This window comes from Camarhynchus parvulus, chromosome 27 (genome assembly GCF_901933205.1).
Source record: "Camarhynchus parvulus chromosome 27, STF_HiC, whole genome shotgun sequence".
NCBI classification, from domain to species: Eukaryota; Metazoa; Chordata; class Aves; order Passeriformes; family Thraupidae; genus Camarhynchus; species Camarhynchus parvulus.
In genome coordinates this window covers 5,711,541-5,731,238 of record NC_044597.1, presented here as the reverse complement: position 1 = coordinate 5,731,238, position 19,698 = coordinate 5,711,541, and the positions used below count along the sequence as shown (strand labels likewise).

Here is a 19,698-nt window from a genome sequence, read left to right as displayed (position 1 = left end):
TATTCCCAATCCATGACTACTATGCAGTGCTTTCCCAGGCCTCCCAGCTGCACCTGGAATTTCACCCCCAGCTGAAGGATTTTCCCCCAAAACCAGGGGGGTGTCCCTAGCATGGCCACAGCCCCGAATTCCCAAATGTCTCCTTCCTGCAGAGCCACTCCCAGTGTCCCCCTCAGCCCCTGCCCCTTGTCCTGGCTCTGTTGTATGGATCCCATGGATAACTGGGATGGCAAGAGCTCTCGACACATCATTTTTAGTGGAAACCACTTAAAATTTCTGCTGCTCTGGGGCTGCCCAAGCAGCTGGATGGGAGTGGAGAGAGCAGATTCCACACACAGGTCACAAGGGTGGGCAGGGCTAATCAGTGCAACTGAATTGAAAAGAAAAAAATGTGAATAAATTAAGTTTAATCTAAAAACTAAACAAAACAAAAACCTAAAAAAACTAAAAAAAAAAATCAAAAGTAAAAAAAAAAGAACATTCTAGGTTTTTTCACTGCTGTTTTTTTAAATAGGAATTTGAAGTCCTCTGTGCTTGTCTGTTTGCTAGGAGCAGTTTGAGACACTGTTACTGTTTTGAAATGCATGCATGTTACAAGATGAGTCTCCAACCAGAGAAAAAAAAAAGAAATTAAAACTTTGTGTACATCTGGGTCCTCCCTGCTGTGCTCTTTGAGGGGTCACCCTCAGCTGCTCCTCCAGAATGGGGAGTCCTGGCGGGGGGGCAGGATGGGGGAAAGCTGGGAGAGGGGCAGGGTTTAAATGGGATTTTGGGAAGGAGTTTCCCCCCACGGGAGAGGCTGGGATGGAATTCCCAGAGCAGCTGTGGCTGATCCATCCCTGGAAATGTCCAAGGCCAGGCTGGAGCACCCTGGGACAGTCAAGGTGTCCCTGTCACTGGACAGGGTTAGGTTTTCCCTCTGCTTGCTTGGGATAATCTGTATTTCCATCCCAATCTGGGAGGTGCTGAAGGGATGGACTGGATGATGGGTGACACTCCTGGAGCCACCTCTGTGTCCTGGCAGCCAGGGTGACATCCTGACCCTGCTCAAAGGCACCAAAAGGGAAGTTCAGGGCAGAGTTTTATTTTAAAAAGTCCTGAGTGGCACAGAGCAGCTGGGCTGGGCTAATCCATGCGAGCTTTCAGGGTCCTGGTGGTGATCTTGTCTTTCTCTCTGGAAAGGGAAAAAGGTGAGATTATTTACTGCTAAACCCAGGTTTAAACCCTTCCTAGAGCTTGTCCTGCCTTGAGAAGTCCCAGGTGCACAGGCAGGAGCTCAGGTGGTTGTGACAACAATAAATAAACCCTTCATAGTGGGGAACTCCCAGGGTTGGGGTGCTGCAGGGGCAAAATGGGATTTTCCAAAGCCAGCTGGTGACAGAGGTGAGAGTTAATGCTACATCCATGAGGGGCAGAGCTCCTCATTCCCATGGGAATGCAGCCACAGAATCCCTGTGCAGCAGGACTCAAAATTCCAGGATTCCATCCTCAATCCCATGGGAATGCAGCCAGGGAATTGAGCAGAGGGACTCAAACTCCAGGAGTCATTTCTTGGCTCCAGCAAGGAACTGCATCAGCAAAATCAAACCCTGGGAAGGAACAGAGCCTGGCTGAGGAGGGGCAGGATTTGGGGGATCCCTGAGGGAAGGAAGGGAAAGGAAGGCAGTGCCCAGCCCCCAGGAGCCCCAGCACTCACATGACGTGCACCACCACGCCCATCCCGGAGATGGCGTCTCTGTCCACGGCGTTGAGCATGGCCTGCGAGATGGTCTCGAAGAGGTGCTCGGGCTCCTGGGGCACAGAGGGAGTACAGGGCTTCACCTGGGCTGCACAACCCCCAGAAATTTCACCCAAACCCCCCAAAACCCTGCAAGCTTCCTCTCTCAGGCTGCACAAGGCACAGCTGGAATGCAGCCTCTCCCCAGCTCAGCGTCTCCAGTGAGCACAGGAGGGAGAACTCCTGAATCCATGGACCCCAGAAGATCCCAGGTGACCGCAGGCTATCCCAGGTGATCCCAGGAGATGCCAGGTAGGGGACCCTAGGTGACCCCAGGCTATCCCAGCTGACCCCAGGCTATCCCAGCTGACCCCAGCCCCACTGACCATGTCGGGTTCCCACAGGGACTCGCACATCCCGTACATCTGCTCGGAGCAGGTGCCACTGACCACGAAGTCGTCGGTGACCATGGGGCAGCCAATGAGGTCCAGGGAGCAGATGAAGGGCTCGTGGCTGAGCGGGTCCAGCCCCGCGATCACCGGCTCCGTGTAGTAGGGACCAAACCTGGGGACACAGCTGGGCTCAGGACAGCCCTGGGCACAGGGACAGCCCCGGAGGGACCACAGGGATCACCCTGCTCTTCTGAGACCACAAGGATCATCTTGGCATGGGACAATACCCCAAAATCCCAGCCTTGCCCAGGAGTGGTGTTCGAATGCTCCTGGAGTTCTGGCAGCTTTGGGATCGTGACCATTCCCAGCCCGGCTGGGCTCAGGACAGCCCTGGGGACAGGGACAGCCCAGGAGGGACCACAAGGATCACCCTGCTCTTCTGGGACCACAGGGATCATCCCAGCACAGGACAATCCCCAAAATCCCAGCCTGTGCCCAGCAGCAGCATCCGAACGCTCCTGGAGCTCTGGCAGCTTTGGGATCACCATTCCCAGAGCTCACCCTCCCTTCCCTGAATTTCCAGCCCAGCCATTCCCTCCAGTCCCCAGAGCTGTCCGCATTCCAAGCCCTGGTGCAGTCCTACATCCTCAGAAATGTTTTCCCAGCACAGAAACCATCCCACAGCTCCTTTCAGGGAGAGCCCTGCCATGGTTCTGGCATAGCAGACCACCCTGAAGCAGTAGGAGTTCGTTCTGCTTTGACAACTGATTCTGTTTGAATTTGGGGAGGAAATGTCACCCCAAGAGAACAAAAACCGGCTCAGGGAGGAGGTGGGGAGAGCAGGAAATGATCCAGGCTCCTCTGGCCACCCCAGCACCCTCAGCCCTCCCTGGCACCACACAGAAATTGCAGCTTTGCAGTTTTACCTCCTCTCGTAGAGCAGGTTGGACACCATGCTCATGAAGGTCTGGGGCTTGATCTGCCTCCCTTCCTTCAGCTCATAGAGGTTCAGCCTAAACTTCAGCCTCTGGGCCCTGCAAGAGATCAGAGCTGGGCTTAAAGCAAGCAGGGTCCTGCTGCTTCCCCTCAGCCAGGCCTGGCTGCTTCTGCTGCTGACAGACACCAGCACCGAGGGCTGCACACGCAGCTGCTGCTGCAGCTGAGCTGGAACTGTGAGAGGAAAAGCTGAATTTCGGGTGAAAGTGGAATTTTAGCAGTGAGAGTTCCACTTTAGGAGTTAAAATTGAATTTTAGCAGCGAAAGGTGAATTTTAGCAGTGAAAGTTGAATTTTAGTAGTGAAAGTTCTGTTTTAGCAGTAAAGTTTAATTTCGGCGGTGCAAGTTGAATTTTAGCAGTGAAATCCCAACTCCAGCACTGAAATTCTCAACTCTAGCAGTGAAATTCTCAACTCTAGCAGCGAAATCCCCACTCCACCAGTGAAATCCCAACTCCAGCAGTGATGTGATCCCAATCAGGCTGCTTTATTTCCAAACCTCTCCCAGCAGCAGAACCAGGCACAGCAGCACCGGCATCGTAAATTCCCATTATTTCCCATTAACCCCAATCCCCAGCCCTGCCGGGCCCTCACTTACACGGTCTGCACGTCCGTGGCCAGCCCGGCCAGGCCGATGTAGAGCCTCTGGCCCATGGGAAAAATCTTCTGGAAGTCGGTGGTCACGGTCTGCGCCTGCACGCCGAAGCGCCGGTCCGCGGCGATGGCCACGCAGCCCCGGCCCCGCATGGCCATCACGGCCCCGCCGTTGTACGACATGATCGACTGCACGGAGCGGCGGCTCAGGGCACCGGAGCGGCCTCCGGGGTGTCCCGGTACCGCCACCCCGAGCTGGGGTTCAGCCCCAGCCGCTCCTTGCCCCGCTGCCCACGGGCCTCCCCTCACGGAGCGGCCCCCGGGGCACCCCCGGTACCGCCACCCTGAGCTGGGGTTCAGCCCCGGCCGCTCCTTGCCCCGCTGCCCACGGGCCTCCCCTCACGGAGCGGCCTCGCCCCGCGCTGTGCCGGGCCCCGGAGGTGCCGTCCCGAGTCTCACCATGGCTGCGGCTGTTCGGTCACCCCCCGGTCACCGTTCTGTCACCGCTCTGTCAGTGCTGTGTCACCGTCGTGTCCCCGCACCGCCCACGCTCCGCTCCCGCCTCGGTCTCTGCCCAGGCCCCGCTCCGGCCGCCCCGCGCCGCCGCCGCTCCCGCCCTCACCGCTTCCCATTGGTCACTGCCGCCGCCGCTCTCACCCCAACGCTTTCCATTGGTGGCCGTCGCCAGCGGTTTCGCCTTCCACGCTCGCCATTGGCCGCCGCCGCCGCCTGGAGCCGGAGACTGCTGGGGATTGGCAGGAGCGGCTGGGGCGCTCAGGTGATTGGCTGAGGCAGGGGAGGGTGGGCGGGGCGGGGAAGTGACGAGTCACAGTGAGCGCGCGAGGCATGACGGGAGTGCAGGAGGGGTAACATCTGGAAAAAAGGGGAAACAGCTGGAAAATGGGGAAACAGCTGGAAAAATGGGGGGAAACTGGAAAAAATGGGAATGTCTGGATAAATGGGAACGGCTGGGAAATGGGAACAGCCGGAAAAATGGGGAAACAGCTGGATCGGGGCAGGGCTGAATAAATGAGGGCACATCTGGATCAGTGGGGGAACAGCTGGAGCAATGGGGAGCAAATGGATCAATGGGTGCACATCTGGACTGGGGAACAGCTGAATCCTTCAGGAGAACAGCCGCATCTCCAAGGATGGGGACACAGCCCCAAGCTCGCCGATCCAAAGGGGATTCTCCCAAAAATCTCCTCGGGAAGCGCCGGCACGGGGAGGAGGGTTGGGGTCACTCTGGGGTCACGGCACATCCCGGCCCCGATGTGCAGGCAGAGCCCGGCCCGTGCCCGCTGCGGTTTTAAATCCCATTTTTAAATCCTATTTTTAAAGTACATTTTTGAGGGGTTTTCCGCCACAAAAAGTACCTGGCGGGAGCCGGAGCCCGCGTTCCGCCCGGTGGGAGCAGCCCCGGGCACAGCCAGGGCAGAATCCACAGGATCGATCCCAGCGTGGCCTCGTGCCCGGGGTTAAACAGGAATTCCACCGTCTCAGGGCAGAGAAATGGAATTTACTGGAGTTTTCAGAGAGGGGAAGCTCGGTATGGCACCCTTGGGACCCCCTTCAGTTTAATTTTGAGGCAAAATACGGGATTTGGATGGAAACAGGAACTCAGGTGCGATTTTAATGTCCCAAAACGTCCCCGTGGGATCACAGCGAGGACGGTTTGGGGACACCGGGAGCTGCTTCTCCACCTCGGAGGGAGCACCGGGAGCGGATCCCTGGCAAGGGAACGTTCTACGCGTCCGGTTCCGTCCCTCCCGGGAAAAGGAGCGCCTGGGGCAAAAGAAATGCCTCCGTCCCTGGGTGGGCTCGAACCACCAACCTTTCGGTTAACAGCCGAACGCGCTAACCGATTGCGCCACAGAGACCGCGCTGTCAACCCCTCGCGCCCACGGCTCTCGGTGCAGAAACTGGAACAAAACGCTGAGAATGGAAACGAAATACTGGGAATACCGGGAACGAGACACCGGGAATACCGGGACACCGGGAATGGAAACGGGATGCCGGGAACGGGGACGGGATACCGGGAATGGGAACTGGACACCGGGAATAGGAACGGGAACGGGATACCGGGAATGGAAACAGGACACGGGGAACGGGATACCATGAATGGAAACAGGACACCAGGAACGAGACCGGGACAGCGGGAAAGGGAACGGGACACTGGGAACGGAACACTAGGAATGGGACACTGGGAACGGGACACAGAGAATGGAAACGGGATACCGGGGACGGGAACGGGACAGCGGGAATACCGGGACACAAGGAACGGGACACCGGGAACGGGAGCGGAAGACCGGTACGGGAAAGGGAACGGGACACCGGGAATGGGACATTGGGAATGGGAATGGGAACGGGACACCGGTAATGGAATCAGGACACCGGGAACGGGACACGGGGACAGGATACAGCGAACAGGACAGCAGGAATGGGGAACGGGGACAGGCACCGGCAACGGACACCGGGAAGAGGACACCAGACACCGGCCCCAAGCACAGGGACACTCGACACCGGCACCGGGACACCGGAACCGGGGCAACCGAGCACTGAGACCGGCACCGGTAACAGCGATCCCGGGAACCGAGACAGCGGCACGGAGAGCGGCTCACCGGGAACGCCCGGGCACGGGGCCACCAGGACGGGGCCGGGCTGCGAGCGCCGGCAGCGGGCGGGGCGGGGAGCCGCCGGTAATCCTGGACATGTGAGAGCCGCGCTCGCTCTGCGCCTCCCGCTCCTCCTCCTGCCCCTTTCCCCTCCCTTATTTCCTTCCCGGCTTTTCCATTTCTTTTTTCACTCCCCTTTTCCTGCCTTTTTTCTCTCCCTCCTTCCTGTTCTTCCCTCTTTTTTCCTTTCCTTTTCTCCTGTTCCTTTTTCTTCTTTTTCCTTTTTCTTTTCCTCTCATTTTCCCGGTTTTCTTCCCTTCCTTCTTCCTATCGTTTTCCATCTTTCTCTAATTTCCCTCCATTTTTTCTTACCTTCCTTTTTTCCATTCCTTTCTCCCCGATTTTCCCCTTCTTCCTTTCTTTCCCTAATTTTTATTTTCCTTGTTTTTTTCACCTTCCTTTCCCCCCTTCCTGTCCATTTCCCCCTTTTTTCTAATTTCCCTGTTTTTCTTCTTTTTCCCCTCCTTCTTTTCCATTTTTTCCTTTTCTCCAATTTCCCTCTATTTTTCTTCCCTTTCTTTTATATTTTCTCCCTTTCCCCCCTCTCATTTTCCCTTTTCCTTTTCTTTCTTTCTTTCTTTCTTTCTTTCTTTCTTTCTTTCTTTCTTTCTTTCTTTCTTTCTTTCTTTCTTTCTTTCTTTCTTTCTTTCTTTTCTTTCTTTCTTTCTTTCTTTCTTTCTTTCTTTTCTTTCTTTCTTTCTTTCTTTCTTTCTTTTTTTTCTTTCTTTTTTTTTTTCTTTCTTTCTTTCTTTCTTTCTTTCTTTCTTTTCTTTCTTTCTTTCTTTTCTTTCTTTCTTTCTTTTCTTTCTTTCTTTCTTTCTTTCTTTCTTTCTTTCTTTCTTTCTTTCTTTCTTTCTTTCTTTCTTTCTTTCTTTCTTTCTTTCTTTCTTTCTTTCTTTCTTCTTTCTCCCCTATTTTTTTCTTTCTTTTTTTTTTCTTTTTTTCTTCTTTCCCCCTTTCCTTCAATTTTCCTTTTTTTTTCCTTTTTTTTCTTAAATCCCCTCCTTTTTATTTCTTTTTTTTTTCTTTCTTTCTTTTTTTCCCTCGTCCCTTTCCTTCCCCTGAGGGTCCCGCAGAGGATCCCGCTCGTCCTGGGTCAAAATTTGAGGCCAAAACGGGGTCCCCGGTGGGGGGGAGACCGAGCCCGGAGCTTCCACCGGGCACTGCATTTTGGGGCCGTTCCAGCGGTTTTTAGGGCTTTCTCGTTCCCCCCCCCCCCGGGGGTCTCCGCGATCACCGGGGCTGGGGGGTTCCCAGGGGTTCCCCCCAGTCTCGGCCCCTCGCTCCCTCCTCCGCAGCCCCCCAAAGGAATGAGGTCACGTGAGGCGGGCGGGGCCTGGAGGCGGCTGGAGGTGGGAAAAAAAAAATTAAAAAAGAGGAAAAAATAAAAAAAAAAAAAAAAGGAGGAGGAAGGAGGAAAAAAAAAAGAAGAAGGAGAAAAAAAAAAAAGGAGAGAGTGGAGGGAAAAAAAATAAAAAAGGGCCGCGGCCGCAGCGCCGCCCGAGCCGAGCCGAGCCGCGGGAGCGGAGGGGCGGCCGCGGGGCCGCCGCTGCCGCCGCCACCAGGTAGGGACCGGCCCCGGTGCCCCCCGGCCCGGGCCCCGCCGCGGCCCCCCCGCCCCGCCGGCCCCAAAGATGGCGATGGCCGCCGCCGCCCCCGCTTTGTGCCCTGGGACCCCCCCGGCCGCACCGCCGGCGGCTGCAGAGCCCCGACAGCCCCTGGGGCCCCGCGCCGCCCCCGCACCGCGCCCGGCGCGCCGGGGCCGCTGCGGGGCCGGGGGCGGCGGCAGGACCCCGGGGCGGGCGGAGGGGCCGGGCCGCGCTGACAGCCGGCCCCGAGTACAAAGGGGACGCCCCGGGGCTACCGGGGCCGCCCCACCCCGGCCCCACCGCGGCCGCGCGGCCCCAGAGGCGGCGGGAGCTGCCGGGGGCGCGGCCGGGCACCCCCCGAGCACAGCGCGGGGCACGCGTGGCCGAGGCCACCCCGTGTCTCCTTGTCCCCGGTGTGCGTGTCCCCCCCGGTGTTCTTGTCCCCCCCGGTGTCCGTGTCCCCCGGGTGTCACGCCCCGCGGTCCCGTCCCGCCGCCGCTCCCGGTGCCGTGTAGCGTGTCCTTGTCCCCACAAGCTCTGTGGTCACTCGTGTCCAGCGGGGCTCCCTCCCCATTCCCGCAGCTCCGGTGCCGCGTCCCGCACGCCGGGAATGGCGGGGGGGTCCCGGCGGGCGCTGCCGGGGGTGGCGGGGCCGTGCTCTGGGGCTACCCCCTCGCGTTCCCGGCGCTGTCCCCTCGCCTTCCCGGGGCTCCGGGCCCCGTGGGCGCCGTGCGAGGCCCGGGCCGTGCCGGGGGAGCCGTCCCGGGGCATTTCCCGAGCCCTGCGCCCGCCACCACCGCCGCCGCCGCCGCCGCCGCCGCCGGGGGTCCCGCGGGCGGGGGCCCGAGTTGGCGGTGACTTTGAAACGCCCTTCCCCGCCCGTGCCCGGCCCGGGGGCTTCGGGGAGGGGGGGACATCGCGCCGGGCCACCGCCGACGGAGACAAAAGAGCCCGAAAGTCGCGGCCGGGGGTGCGGGAGCCACCGGCGGAACGGGACGGCCCCGGGTGCTGCGGCGGGGCCGGGGCTCCGGGGGCGCCGGGGCTTTGTTCCCCCTCTCCCCGGCACGGGCAAGAGCCGCCGTTATGGCCGGGGTTATTAGAACCGGTTCGCGCCGGTGGCTCGGGCTCCCCCCTCCCGCCGAGCCCCGGGACCGCCATTGGCGGCTGCGAGCACCGAAAGCGGCGAAATCTCCCCCCGGCCCCCCCCCACCAAAATGCAGCCGCGGGTCCCCTGTGCCCGGCGGGGCTGCCCGGTCCCGTGCGGGGGGGACTGAGACAGGGCACCGCGGGACCCCCGACACGGAGAGGGGCTGGCAGGGCCCCCCTCTATCCCCTGGGGGTGGGGGCAGCACCCGGAGGAGGGGGACTGGGCTGGGAGGGGGTTCTGGGGCTCCCCAACGCCCCCGGGGCTCCTGGGCCCCCCTTGGCTGCCGCCCCTCCAGCACGGTGATGTCCCCATCCCGGTCCCAGTGGTGTCCCCCTCCCTGTGGCACCTCCATCCCAGTCCCAAAGGTCTCCCTGTGGTGTCCCCACTCCTGCAACACCTCCATCCCAGTGCCAATGGTGTCCCTGTCCCTGTGGCACCCCAATCCCAGTCCCAGTGACATCCTGCCCATGAAACGTCCCAGTAGTGTCCCCATCCCTGGTGCTGGTGTCCTTATGCATGTGTACTGTAGCCCATACGTGTCCCTGTGTGTCACACGTGTGTCCCTGTGTGTCACACACATGTCCCTGTGTGTCACACATGTGTCATTGTGTATCCCTGTATGTCACACGCGTGTCCTTGCATGTCCCTGCGTGTCACACGTGTGTCCCTGTGTATCCCTGTGTGTCACACGCGTGTCACATGTGTGTCACTGTGTGTCCCTTTCTGAGTCTCCGTGTGTCACACGTGCGTCCCCGCAGCCGTGCGGTGCCATCGCCAGTGCCCCGGCCCTGCCGCCGCCGTGCCCCGCTCATCTCCACGACCCCGCGGCTCCTCGCCGCCTGTCGCCCGGCCTCGGGTGGCAGTGACAATATCCCGGCTGCTCTCCAAGTGTCGGAGTTACCATGGAAACAACGAAACTGCGGCGATCCCGCGCTCCGGCGGCTCCCGCTGGAACCGGGGAAGCGCCGGCGGCTCCCGGTGTCACCCACATCCGCCGTGCCCAGCGAGCCCCGCTAGGTGTCCCTGCCGGGGGGAGGTGCCCGACACAGGGCTTGGGGATTTTCTGTAGGAAAACCCATGGAATTTTGGCTGGAAATGCCTTTTCCATGGAAGCAACCCAACATGCACTTTTTTGGGGGTGTGTGTGCACAGCCACAGGTGGGGGTTTCCTAACAGGGAGGATTTGTCACTGCTCGGAGGTGTCCCAGCGTGTTGGGGACCCACTTGGGGACGCCCAGGGACAGCCAGGAGTGAGGCAGAGGGGGCTGGGCAGCTGCTGGAGCCAGGGGTGGCTGCAGGGCTGGGAGTGACAAGTGACAGTCCCCACCTTGTCCCCTCCAGCGGTCCCTGCAGGTCCCATCCGAGGGGACCGCGGGGGTTTCCCGCAGGGAGGATCCGCCCTGGGGCTGCTCCAAGATGCACAGGACCACCCGGATAAAGATCACGGAGCTGAACCCGCACCTGATGTGCGCCCTCTGCGGCGGCTACTTCATCGACGCCACCACCATCGTGGAGTGCCTGCACTCCTGTGAGTGTCCCGCGTGTCCCCAAGGGTCCCCTGGGCGTCCCAAAACCCCACAGTGACCCCTCCCACAGTGCCCATCCTGTGCCAGGCCCCGTGGAGCTGCGGGGGGCTGCACTGGGCAGGGATCCTGTCCCCACGTTGGTGTGGGGGTCCCAGGGGCTCTGTCCCCTTGTCCCCCCGCTCACAGAGGGTCCCTCTGTCCCCACAGTCTGTAAAACCTGCATCGTTCGTTACCTGGAGACCAACAAGTACTGCCCCATGTGCGACGTGCAGGTGCACAAAACCCGGCCCCTGCTCAGCATCCGGTGAGCCCAGGGGGCTCCTCTGGGGGAGCTCGGGGGGCTCCTTTGGGGGGATTTGGGGGGCTCAGGAGGCTCGGGCGGCTTGGGGGACTCAGAGGGCTCACGGGGCCCCTCACTCCCTGTCCCTGCTCCAGGGGACAGGCCCAAGCACCTGGAGCAGGGGGACCCTGGGGCTCTGCTGCCAGCCCAGGAGCAGCTCCATCCTGGTCCCACTGGTGTCCCAGGTGGGAGGGGAGAAGGGACAGGGGGAGATGCCACCACAGAGGGAACAGCACTTGGGGACATCTGTGTGGCAGCAGAAAGATGGTGGGATGAGTGCCCTGTGTCCATTCCTGCAGATCCTGGACCCCACCGGTCAATCCATCCATCCATCCATCCATCATCCATCCATCCATCCATCCATCCATCCATCCATCCATCCATCCATCCATCCATCCATCCATCCATCCATCCATCCATCCATCCATCCATCCATCCATCCATCCTTTTTTTCCCTTTTTTCCTTTTTTTCCCCATTTTTTCTGGCTTGCTATAATATTTACACTCCCATGGTTCCTCTGGAGTCTCTGTCTCCTCTTGCAGGGACGGAGCCACCACTGTCCCCGAGTCCTGGGGGTGGTGGCACCTCCACATGGTCCCAACGTGGGGAAAAATGTGGGAAAAACTGGGGAAAACTGGGAAAAAGTGGGGAAAACTTGGAGATTTGAGGCTTTGGGATGAGGAAGTGGGGATTTGGGGTTTGGGGGATTTGGGATGGGGAATTGAGGATTTGGGGTTTGGGATGGGAAACCTAGAGGGGAGCTGGGGGAAGTTTGTGCCCAGAGGTGCACAAACTGCTTCCAATTCCCACTGATTTCTCCCACTTTTCCTGCTTCCCCCCATCCAGGTCGGACAAAACCCTCCAGGACATCGTGTACAAGCTGGTCCCGGGGCTTTTCAAAGGTACAGCCAAGGATGGGGAGAATTTGGGAATTTGGGAATTTGGGGTGTTTGTAACTCACTCCCATTCCCCTGAGTTCCTGGGATCTTCCCAGGGATTTCCCATTCCCACAGGGACAGCAGGACACATGGACATGGCACCCATCCCAAACTTTGGGACAGTCTGGGAGCAGGAGCTGTGGATTTGCTCCGAGTGCTTCAGGAATGGGGAAAAGTTCAGGATTTGGGGTGTGGGGACCCAAAACCCCTCAGGATTGGGTGCCACTCCGGGGTTTATGGGATGGCTCCTGCTGGAGCTCCCACGGGAATTCCCTGGGCATTCTGGGGTGTCCCCTGTGCCCCCTTGCTGTCATCCCCCCCAGCTGTGGTGCTGTCCTTCCTCATGTCCCTGTCCCTGTCCCCGTCCCTGTTCCTGTCCCTGTCCCTGTCCCCATCCCTGTCCCTGTCCCTGTCACCACAGATGAGATGAAGAGGAGGCGCGACTTCTACGCTGCATACCCGGTGGCCGAGGGTGAGTGTCACATGTCACAGGGTCAGTGTCAGTGTCACACTGTCAGTGTCACATGTCACAGGGTCACAATGTCAAGTCTCACAGTGCCAGTGTCACAGTATCTGTGTCAATGCGACACTGTCAGTGTCAGTGTCACAGGGTCAGTGTCAGTGTCACACTGTAGGTGTCAGTGTCAATGTCCCAGTGTCCCAGTGTCCCAGCCCGTGTCCCTGTCCCGCAGTTCCCCTGGGCTCACAGGAGGAGCGTGGCGACGTGGCTGAGAGGGACCAGGGCGCGGGGCCCGAGGACGAGATCGTCAGTCTGTCTATCGAGTTCCACCGGGACTGCAGGTACGGCCGGCTCCAGTATCACCCAGGGCTCCGGTACCGCCTGGGGCTCCGGTACCGCCCGGGGCTCTGGTACCACCCGGGGCTCCGGTACCGCCCAGGGCTCCGGTACCGCCTGGGGCTCCGGTACCGCCCGGGGCTCTGGTACCACCCGGGGCTCCGGTACCGCCTGGGGCTCCGGTACCGCCCGGGGCTCCGGTACCACCCGGGGCTCCGGTACCGCCTGGGGCTCCCGGTACTGCCTGGAGCCCTGGAAATGCCTACGGCTCCCTGTCCCCATTTGGAATCCCAGCAGTGCCATCCCTGATCCCAGTGTGATCCCAGATCACAGCAGTGCCATCCCTGATCCCCCTTTCCCCAATCCCTGTCCCGTGTCCCGCTCCAGGGAGGAGCAGAAAGGCGCCGTGGAGAACGGGGACCTGGACAAGGACAAGGTGAGTAAGAGGTGGCACCGCGGTGGCACTGTGGTGGCACAGAGCCCTCAGTGCCCAGCTGCATTGGGGGGTCCTGCGGGGCACAGGGGGACAGCCCAAACCCAGGACAGCCCAAACCCCACACACCCCAAACCCAGGACTCCCCAGACCCCAGGACTTCCCAAACCTGGGACACCTCAAACTCTAGACACTCCAAACCTGGGTCACCCCAAACCCAGCACTCCCCGAATTGTGGACACCCCAAACCTTGGACCCCCCAATCCCCAGGACTCCCCAAACCCGGGTCACCCCAAACCCGGGACATCCCAAACCCAGGACTCCCCAAATCCTGGACTCCCCAGACCTGGGACACCCCAAACCTGGGACACCCCAAACCCGGCGCTCCTCAGGCTCCGCCATGCCTGCTGAGCCCCGGGACACCCCAAACCCGAGTGCCCCCAAGCCGGATCCCCCCAGACCCGGTCCCCCAGAGCCGTCCCTCCCCAGGCGCCACTGTGCCCGCCCAGCCCCGGGCTGCGGTTCCTGCGCTGCCCCGCGGCCATGACCGTGCTGCACCTGGCCAAGTTCCTGCGCAACAAGATGGACGTGCCCAGCAAGTACCGGGTGAGCAGCACTCCGGAACCTTCTGGAATAGTTGGGAATGTTCAGGAACGCTCAGGAACATTCTGGAATGGATGTTTAGGAATGGTCGGGAATGGTCAGGAACGTTCCGGAATGTTCTAGAATGGTCGGGAATGGTCAGGAATGCTTTGGAGTGCTCGGGAATGCTCAGGGGGCATTGCCTGGATTCTGCCATGCTCAGCTCAGCTCAGAGGGGCCGTTTTGTCCCCTCAGTGTCGCATCCACTGCTGATCCCTGCTTGTCCCAAATATTCCTGCTGGGCTCTCCCTTCCCTGGGGCTGGAGCCTTCTTTTTCCCATGGCCGGATCCATCCTTTCCCCGAGTCTGGATCTTTCCTTTCCCTGGGTTTGGATCCCTAATTTCTGGGGTTTGGATTCCTCCTTTCCCGGGGTCTGGATCCATCCTTTCTTGGAATTTTTCCTGGGGTTTGGATCCATCCTTTCCCGTCTCCAGGTGGAGGTGCTGTACGACGATGAGCCCCTGAAGGAATATTATACCCTGATGGACATCGCATATATCTACCCCTGGAGGAGGGTGAGGAAACGGGGAAACTGGGAAAACCAGGAAAAGCTGTGCTGGGAATACTGGGAAAACCTGTACTGGGGAAACTGGGAATATCTAGACTGGGAAAACTGGGAAAATCTGGTTTGGGGGGATAAAACAGGGAACTTGTCCTGGAAAAATCTGTCCTAGGACAAAAGTGGGAAAATTGGTCCTGGGGGAGCTTTTCCCTTAACAAATCCCAGAGTGGGGGGATTGGTGGGGGGGTGAGGGGTGTGTCAGTGCCGGTGTCCCTGTGGTGTCCCCATCGTGGTGGCAGTGCCAGTGTCCCCGGGGCATCGGCGATGGCAGTGCCAGTGTCCCCGTGGTGTCCCCAGGGGATGGGGGGCGGCAGTGCCGGTGTCTCCGCGGTGTCCCCGCGCGCTGCCAGCCGTACCCCGTGTCCCTAGAGCGGTCCCCTGGCACTCAAATACCGCGTCCAGCCCTCCTGCAAGCGGCTCAAGCTGTGCCCGGCGCTGCCGTCCGAGGGCACCAACACCAGCGGCGCCTCCGAGTGCGAGTCGGGCAGCGACAAAGCGCAGAGCCCCGGGCTGGCATCGCCCCCCGGGCTGGCATCGCCCCCCGCGCTGCCCGGCCCCGGGCACGGCCCCCCCGGGCCTGCCCTGAACGGCTCTGCCTCGAACTGTCACCCGCTGCCACCCGGCTGCCACCCGGTGCCACCCGCCCGCGGTCGCAAAACCGCCCTGAACGGCAGCGCGGGCTCCGCCCTGAGCTAAAAACCTCCGGGGGCTGCTGGAAACGCTCCTGGGACTCTGGAAAATCATCCTGGGACTCTGAAAATCATCCTGGGATTCTGAAAAAATCATCCTGGGACTCTGAAAAATGTTCCTGAGACTCTGAAAACCCTCTTGGACTCTGGAAAATCCTCCAGGGACTCCTACAACTCCTCCAGGGACTCCGAAAAACCCTGCAGGGGCTGCTAAAAATCCTCCTGGAACTGCTAAAAATCCTACTGGAACTCCTGCAGACCCTCCAGGGACTGCTAAGAACCCCCAGGGGTTCCTGAAAATCCTCCTGGGATTCCTAAAACCCTTCCAGGGATTCCTGAAACCCCCTGCAGACCTCTATAAATGTGGGTGTGTACATAGGGACAGAGCAGAGTTCTACAGAATTATTTTCTAATTTAAAAACGCGGAGAAGACACAGAAATGGCGGCGGATATTTTTAAATGTGCTTTGGGTTGGTTTTGTTTGGTTTTTTTTGTTTGGTTTTTGTTTGGTTTTGTGGTTTTTTTGTGGGGCTTTGAGGTTTGGGTTTGACTTGTGGAAGCTGCAGGCCCCTCCCTCATCCCACCCCCAGAGCTGGGAGCTGCCACACCCCCAAATTCCCACATTCCCAAATTCCAACATTCCCATGTTCCTCCATTCCCACATTCCCGCTTTTCCCGGAGGTTCTTCCCTCTCCTCCTCCTCCCTCTCCGCCGGGGCCATGGCTGCACAGGTGAGGGCCAAGCACAGAACCCAAAACCCCAAAAGCCCAAAATCCCAAAAATCCCAACCACCCCCCCAGCCTCCCCGGGCTCTGCTGCAGGGTTCTTTTTCCCATTTTTGGGTTTTTTTGGTTTTATTCCGGGGTTTCACACCCCACCTCGGAGCTGCCAGCTCCAGCAGCTCCAGCTGCTCCCTGATCTCATCCTGGGTATTTTTTGGGGGATTTCTTTGCTTTCCCTGTGGGCTCTGGCCTTCTGCACAGTAAATTCGGGGGTTTTGGGGATATTTTCCTCCAGCTTGGTGGTGGCAGCACAAATCCCCTGGATTATTTTCTCTTCCCAAAGTCCTGACGGCTCCAGGAAAATTTAGGTGCACCCAAAGGTTGGGATGGAGCTGCTCCCCGTTTCCCATGACCCCCAATTTTTTTTTTTTTTTTTTTGTATCACCCTTCCCAGCCTCTCCTCCTGCCCTCATGGTGCATTTGTAATAAAAGAAAATAAAAATAAAAATCAGATTTCGGCGACTTTGGCCAGGAGGCTCCAGAGAGGGGCGAGCATGGGAAGGGAGCAAATTCCTGCAGGGAATGAAGCAATTCCTGCGTGGAATTAAACAATTTCTCCACGGAATTCAACAATTTCTGTGTCTAGTTCAACAATTCCTGCAGGGAATTCAACAATTCCTCTGTGGAATTCAACAATTCTTGCATGGAATTCATCAATTCCTCTGTGAAATTAAACAATTCCTGTGTGGAATTCAGCCATTCCACTGCCCGGCCTGGGGACACTGCCCGGGCTGGGCAGGGCCATGATTTGGGTTTGGGTTCGGGGGCGTTTTGGTGTCGGGTTTCCCTCTCAGTACATCCCAGACTGCTCGGTGTGTTCAGGTCACGTTTATTGTCCTGGGGATGATCCGAGTCTCCGGGAACGATCCCAATCCCTGGGAATAATCCCGTTCTCCAGGGCTTGTCTTCGGTTCAACCTTTGCAAACCTCGGGTCCGGCTTTGGAAATGAACAAACACCACAGGGGCAGCTGCCCAGAGCCTCCTGAGAGATCCCACAGAGCCTCCTGCCAAACCCCACAGAGCCTCCTGCCAAATCCCATTGGCGTCTCCATTCCAAATCCCACAGATCCCACAGAGCCCAAATCCCACAGAGCCTCCTGCCAAACCCTCCATCCCTCAGGTCCCTTCATCTCAAACCCCACAGATTCCTCCTGCCCAAATCCCATTGGCCTCTGCATCCCAAACCCCACAGGTGCCCCACCCCAGGGCTCTCACACCTCCAGGCCCCTCCCTCCAATCCCACTGTCCAGGGGCTGATTTGGGGTCGGGAGGCGAATCCCTGCAGCTGGGGCGGCTCCCGGCGTTCCAGAATCAGGATTTCATTGGGGTTTGGAGCCTCTCCTCCCCCCGTGCGGCCGTGACGAGGTCGGGATGGGGATCCCGGTGCTGCCGAGCCCCGCTCAGGCGCGGGGGGGCAGCGGCGCCGCTTGCACCGCGTGCTCCCGGTGGGAGCCGTCGCAGTACGGGGGGCTCCGGGTGCGTTTGCAGCCGCAGAGCAGCGCGGGGCCGGTTTGGGTGGGGGTGAAGCGCAGCGAGGACAGCCCCGGGGCCTCCTTCTTGTGGGAACCGTCACAGAAGGGCTGCGGACAAAGCGGGACGGCGTCAAGGAGGGGTTTGGGAGTGGGCGGATGCTCCCGCGGGGCCACTGTGACCATCCCATCCCATCCCATCCCATCCCCGGAGCCCCCGGACCCTCCAGAGCCCCCCGGGGATTCCAAGTCCCAGATCCCTCGGAGCCCCCCAGGAGCCACCGCGGAGTCCCCGACCCGGGAGCCCCCGGAACCTCCCGGGATCCCGGTTCTCCCGCGCCCCCACCCCGGTTCTCCTAGACCCCTAGACCCCCCGGTTCTCCCGAGTCTCCCCGCCCGACCTGGCGCTTGCTGTGCCCGCAGGCGCACCAGCCGTAGGTTTTCCCCGCCTGCAGCTCCACCGGGAACGGCTCCTTGGCGGCGATCACCGGCTGCGGGGGGGGCGTGGAGCAGAGCGACGGGACCCGCGCCCCCCCCGAGGGGTCCCGGTACCGGCGGCCGCCCCCCGCCGCCCTCATCAGCGAAACGAGCGCGGCCGCTCTGGGCCGCAGCATGGTCCCGGTGCCGGTCCCGGTGACCTTCCCCGTGCGGCTCCTCCTCCTCCCGGCGCCGCCGGAAGAGCCGGGCGGGCGCGGCGGGAGCGCGGCTGCTCCGTGCGGGGCCGTTCCGAGGCGGGACAGGATCCGCTGCTTCTCCTGGCGAGTGGTCCCGGGACTCGGTACCGCCGCCGCCCCCGTCACCAGCCCCCGGTGCCGGTCCTGCTGCTCCATCTCGGTGCCAGGTCCCAGTGCCGGTGCCGGTTCCCGCTCTCAGTCACGGTGCCCGATCCCACTCCGGTACTCGCTCCCAGTAAGCGATCCTGGTTCCGGTTACCACCACTGGTCCTGGTCCCGGTGCTCCATCCCAGTGCCGATTCCGGTTCCCGATCCCGATCCCAGCCACGATTCCCGATCCCACTGCATGGTCCCGGTGCCCGGTCTCCGTGCCCAATCCTGTTACCCGCTCCCAGGCCCCAGTCCCGGTCCAGATCTCGATCCCAGCGCAGGGTCCCAGTTCCCAATCCCACTCCCAGTTCCCATTGCCGGTGCCCACTCCCACTGCCCCACATCCCAGTCTGTCCTGATCCCGGTGCTGCTCCCTTTCCCAGGCAGAACACCTGGCTCAGGAGCACATCCCTCCCTCTCTCTGCCTCAGTTTCCTCCCTGGAGCCCCTCGGGCCTTCAGCGTCGGCCCTGGGAATTCCCGGAATCCTGGTTGGGAGAGCTTTTCCAGTGGGAATTCCCGGAATCCTGGCTGGGAGGGCTTTTTCAAAGGGAATTCCCAGAATTCTGGCTGAGAGTGGCTTTTCCAGTGGGAATTCCCGGAATCCTGACATGGGAGTGGCTTATCCCATGGCTCCAGACCCGATTTGGGGCAGGAAAGGGGCCAAAGCAGGGGCAGGACAAACCCGTGGATTTGGGGCTTCCAAGGAATAAATCTTTGGAAAAGAGGAGAATTCAGGAGCTGCTCACCAGCCCAGCAAGAGGATTTGGGATTTAATGGGGGCCATCATTGGGGTTTCTTTGGGAAAACTCCTCCTTTTCACACTCATTCCTACCTGGGTACCATCCCTGGCTTGGGATTCCTTCACACATTCCCAGCACCAGGCAGGCAATTCCCATTCCCATTTAAATTTGCCCCCTTTATCCTTATTAAAAACCAACTCGTGATTAATATTAATATGATTTTTAATATTAATATTATTTATTATAATAAAGACAAGTCAAGCAGTGTGAAAAAAATATATCTTAGCTACATTACCTTAAATTGCCAAAAATATACACATTTTTCTCTTTCATTTAATATTTTAAAAAAAACCAAACAACCTAAAAATGAATAAAGAAAAAACACAAAAGGACACATGCAACAATCCTAAATGAGAGCATCGAAACGGGTAAAGAAACGTACCCCAGTGCAACTGAAACACAGATCATCTTTAGCTTTTCCTTTTTTCCTTTCCCTTCCCCCTGTTCTCCCGTTCTTGTTTTTTTGTTTGTTTTTTTTTTTTCCACAGGGATTCACCTGGAATTTCCCAGCTCCCCCTCCTTGTTCTGCCCAAGGGACATTTGGGGTGGCTGGAGGTGACAATTCCTGGAGTTTGGGAGCCTTTGGAAGGTTGGGCACAGGGAGAGGTGTAAGTGCTTTCTGTCTCTGATCCCCGAATCCTGGAATTCCTGGGGAGCCAAGGGATCCAGCTCTGGGAATTCCCAGACTTCCAGAGGGATCCAGCTCTGGGAACTCCTGGATCCAGCTCTGGGAATTCCTGGAGAACCAGAGGGATCCAGCTTCCCTGGTTGTGATCCTGCCTAA

At 59.3% G+C, this 19,698-nt stretch overlaps 3 protein-coding genes and 1 non-coding gene across 4 annotated transcripts; 1 reads left to right on the top strand and 3 right to left on the bottom strand.

The window, feature by feature from the left end:
- Positions 1–1,068: 1,068 nt before the first annotated feature.
- PSMB3 (proteasome 20S subunit beta 3) lies at positions 1,069–4,298 on the bottom strand. The gene is made up of 6 exons (XM_030966352.1): positions 4,158–4,298; positions 3,703–3,887; positions 3,036–3,143; positions 2,104–2,281; positions 1,697–1,791; positions 1,069–1,174 (listed from the first exon to the last, which is right to left on the bottom strand). Exons 1-6 carry the CDS (start codon positions 4,158–4,160, stop codon positions 1,126–1,128), a joined length of 618 nt encoding a protein of 205 aa, XP_030822212.1. The 5' UTR covers positions 4,161–4,298; the 3' UTR covers positions 1,069–1,125.
- A 1,206-nt stretch (positions 4,299–5,504) lies between these two features.
- Positions 5,505–5,578, bottom strand: TRNAN-GUU. The gene has a single exon. It is a non-coding gene; the product is annotated as a tRNA-Asn (tRNA).
- A 2,302-nt stretch (positions 5,579–7,880) lies between these two features.
- Positions 7,881–16,171, top strand: PCGF2 (polycomb group ring finger 2). Its single transcript, XM_030966368.1, has 10 exons — positions 7,881–7,938; positions 10,451–10,637; positions 10,843–10,939; positions 11,823–11,878; positions 12,336–12,386; positions 12,607–12,715; positions 13,098–13,146; positions 13,633–13,749; positions 14,221–14,301; positions 14,718–16,171. Exons 2-10 carry the CDS (start codon positions 10,526–10,528, stop codon positions 15,042–15,044), a joined length of 999 nt encoding a protein of 332 aa, XP_030822228.1. The 5' UTR covers positions 7,881–7,938; positions 10,451–10,525; the 3' UTR covers positions 15,045–16,171.
- Positions 16,172–16,637: 466 nt separating this feature from the next.
- CISD3 (CDGSH iron sulfur domain 3) lies at positions 16,638–18,148 on the bottom strand. Its single transcript, XM_030966431.1, has 2 exons — positions 17,691–18,148; positions 16,638–17,400 (listed from the first exon to the last, which is right to left on the bottom strand). Exons 1-2 carry the CDS (start codon positions 18,117–18,119, stop codon positions 17,221–17,223), a joined length of 609 nt encoding a protein of 202 aa, XP_030822291.1. The 5' UTR covers positions 18,120–18,148; the 3' UTR covers positions 16,638–17,220.
- Between the last annotated feature and the right edge of the window lie 1,550 nt (positions 18,149–19,698).

Excerpts from the sequence above, each read along its gene's own strand:
- CISD3 (XM_030966431.1), bottom strand. The coding sequence starts at position 18,119 with ATGGAGCAGCAGGACCGGCACCGGGGGCTGGTGACGGGGGCGGCGGCG. Across the intron at positions 17,401-17,690 it reads GCGGGCACAGCAAGCGCCAG|CCCTTCTGTGACGGTTCCCA; the intron begins GTCGGGCGGGGA and ends CTTTGTCCGCAG.
- PSMB3 (XM_030966352.1), bottom strand. Across the intron at positions 2,282-3,035 it reads AACCTGCTCTACGAGAGGAG|GTTTGGTCCCTACTACACGG; the intron begins GTAAAACTGCAA and ends CTGTGTCCCCAG. Across the intron at positions 1,175-1,696 it reads GGCGTGGTGGTGCACGTCAT|AGAGAAAGACAAGATCACCA; the intron begins GTGAGTGCTGGG and ends TTCCCTTTCCAG.
- PCGF2 (XM_030966368.1), top strand. The coding sequence starts at position 10,526 with ATGCACAGGACCACCCGGATAAAGATCACGGAGCTGAACCCGCACCTG. Across the intron at positions 10,940-11,822 it reads CGGCCCCTGCTCAGCATCCG|GTCGGACAAAACCCTCCAGG; the intron begins GTGAGCCCAGGG and ends CCCCCCATCCAG. Across the intron at positions 11,879-12,335 it reads GGTCCCGGGGCTTTTCAAAG|ATGAGATGAAGAGGAGGCGC; the intron begins GTACAGCCAAGG and ends CTGTCACCACAG.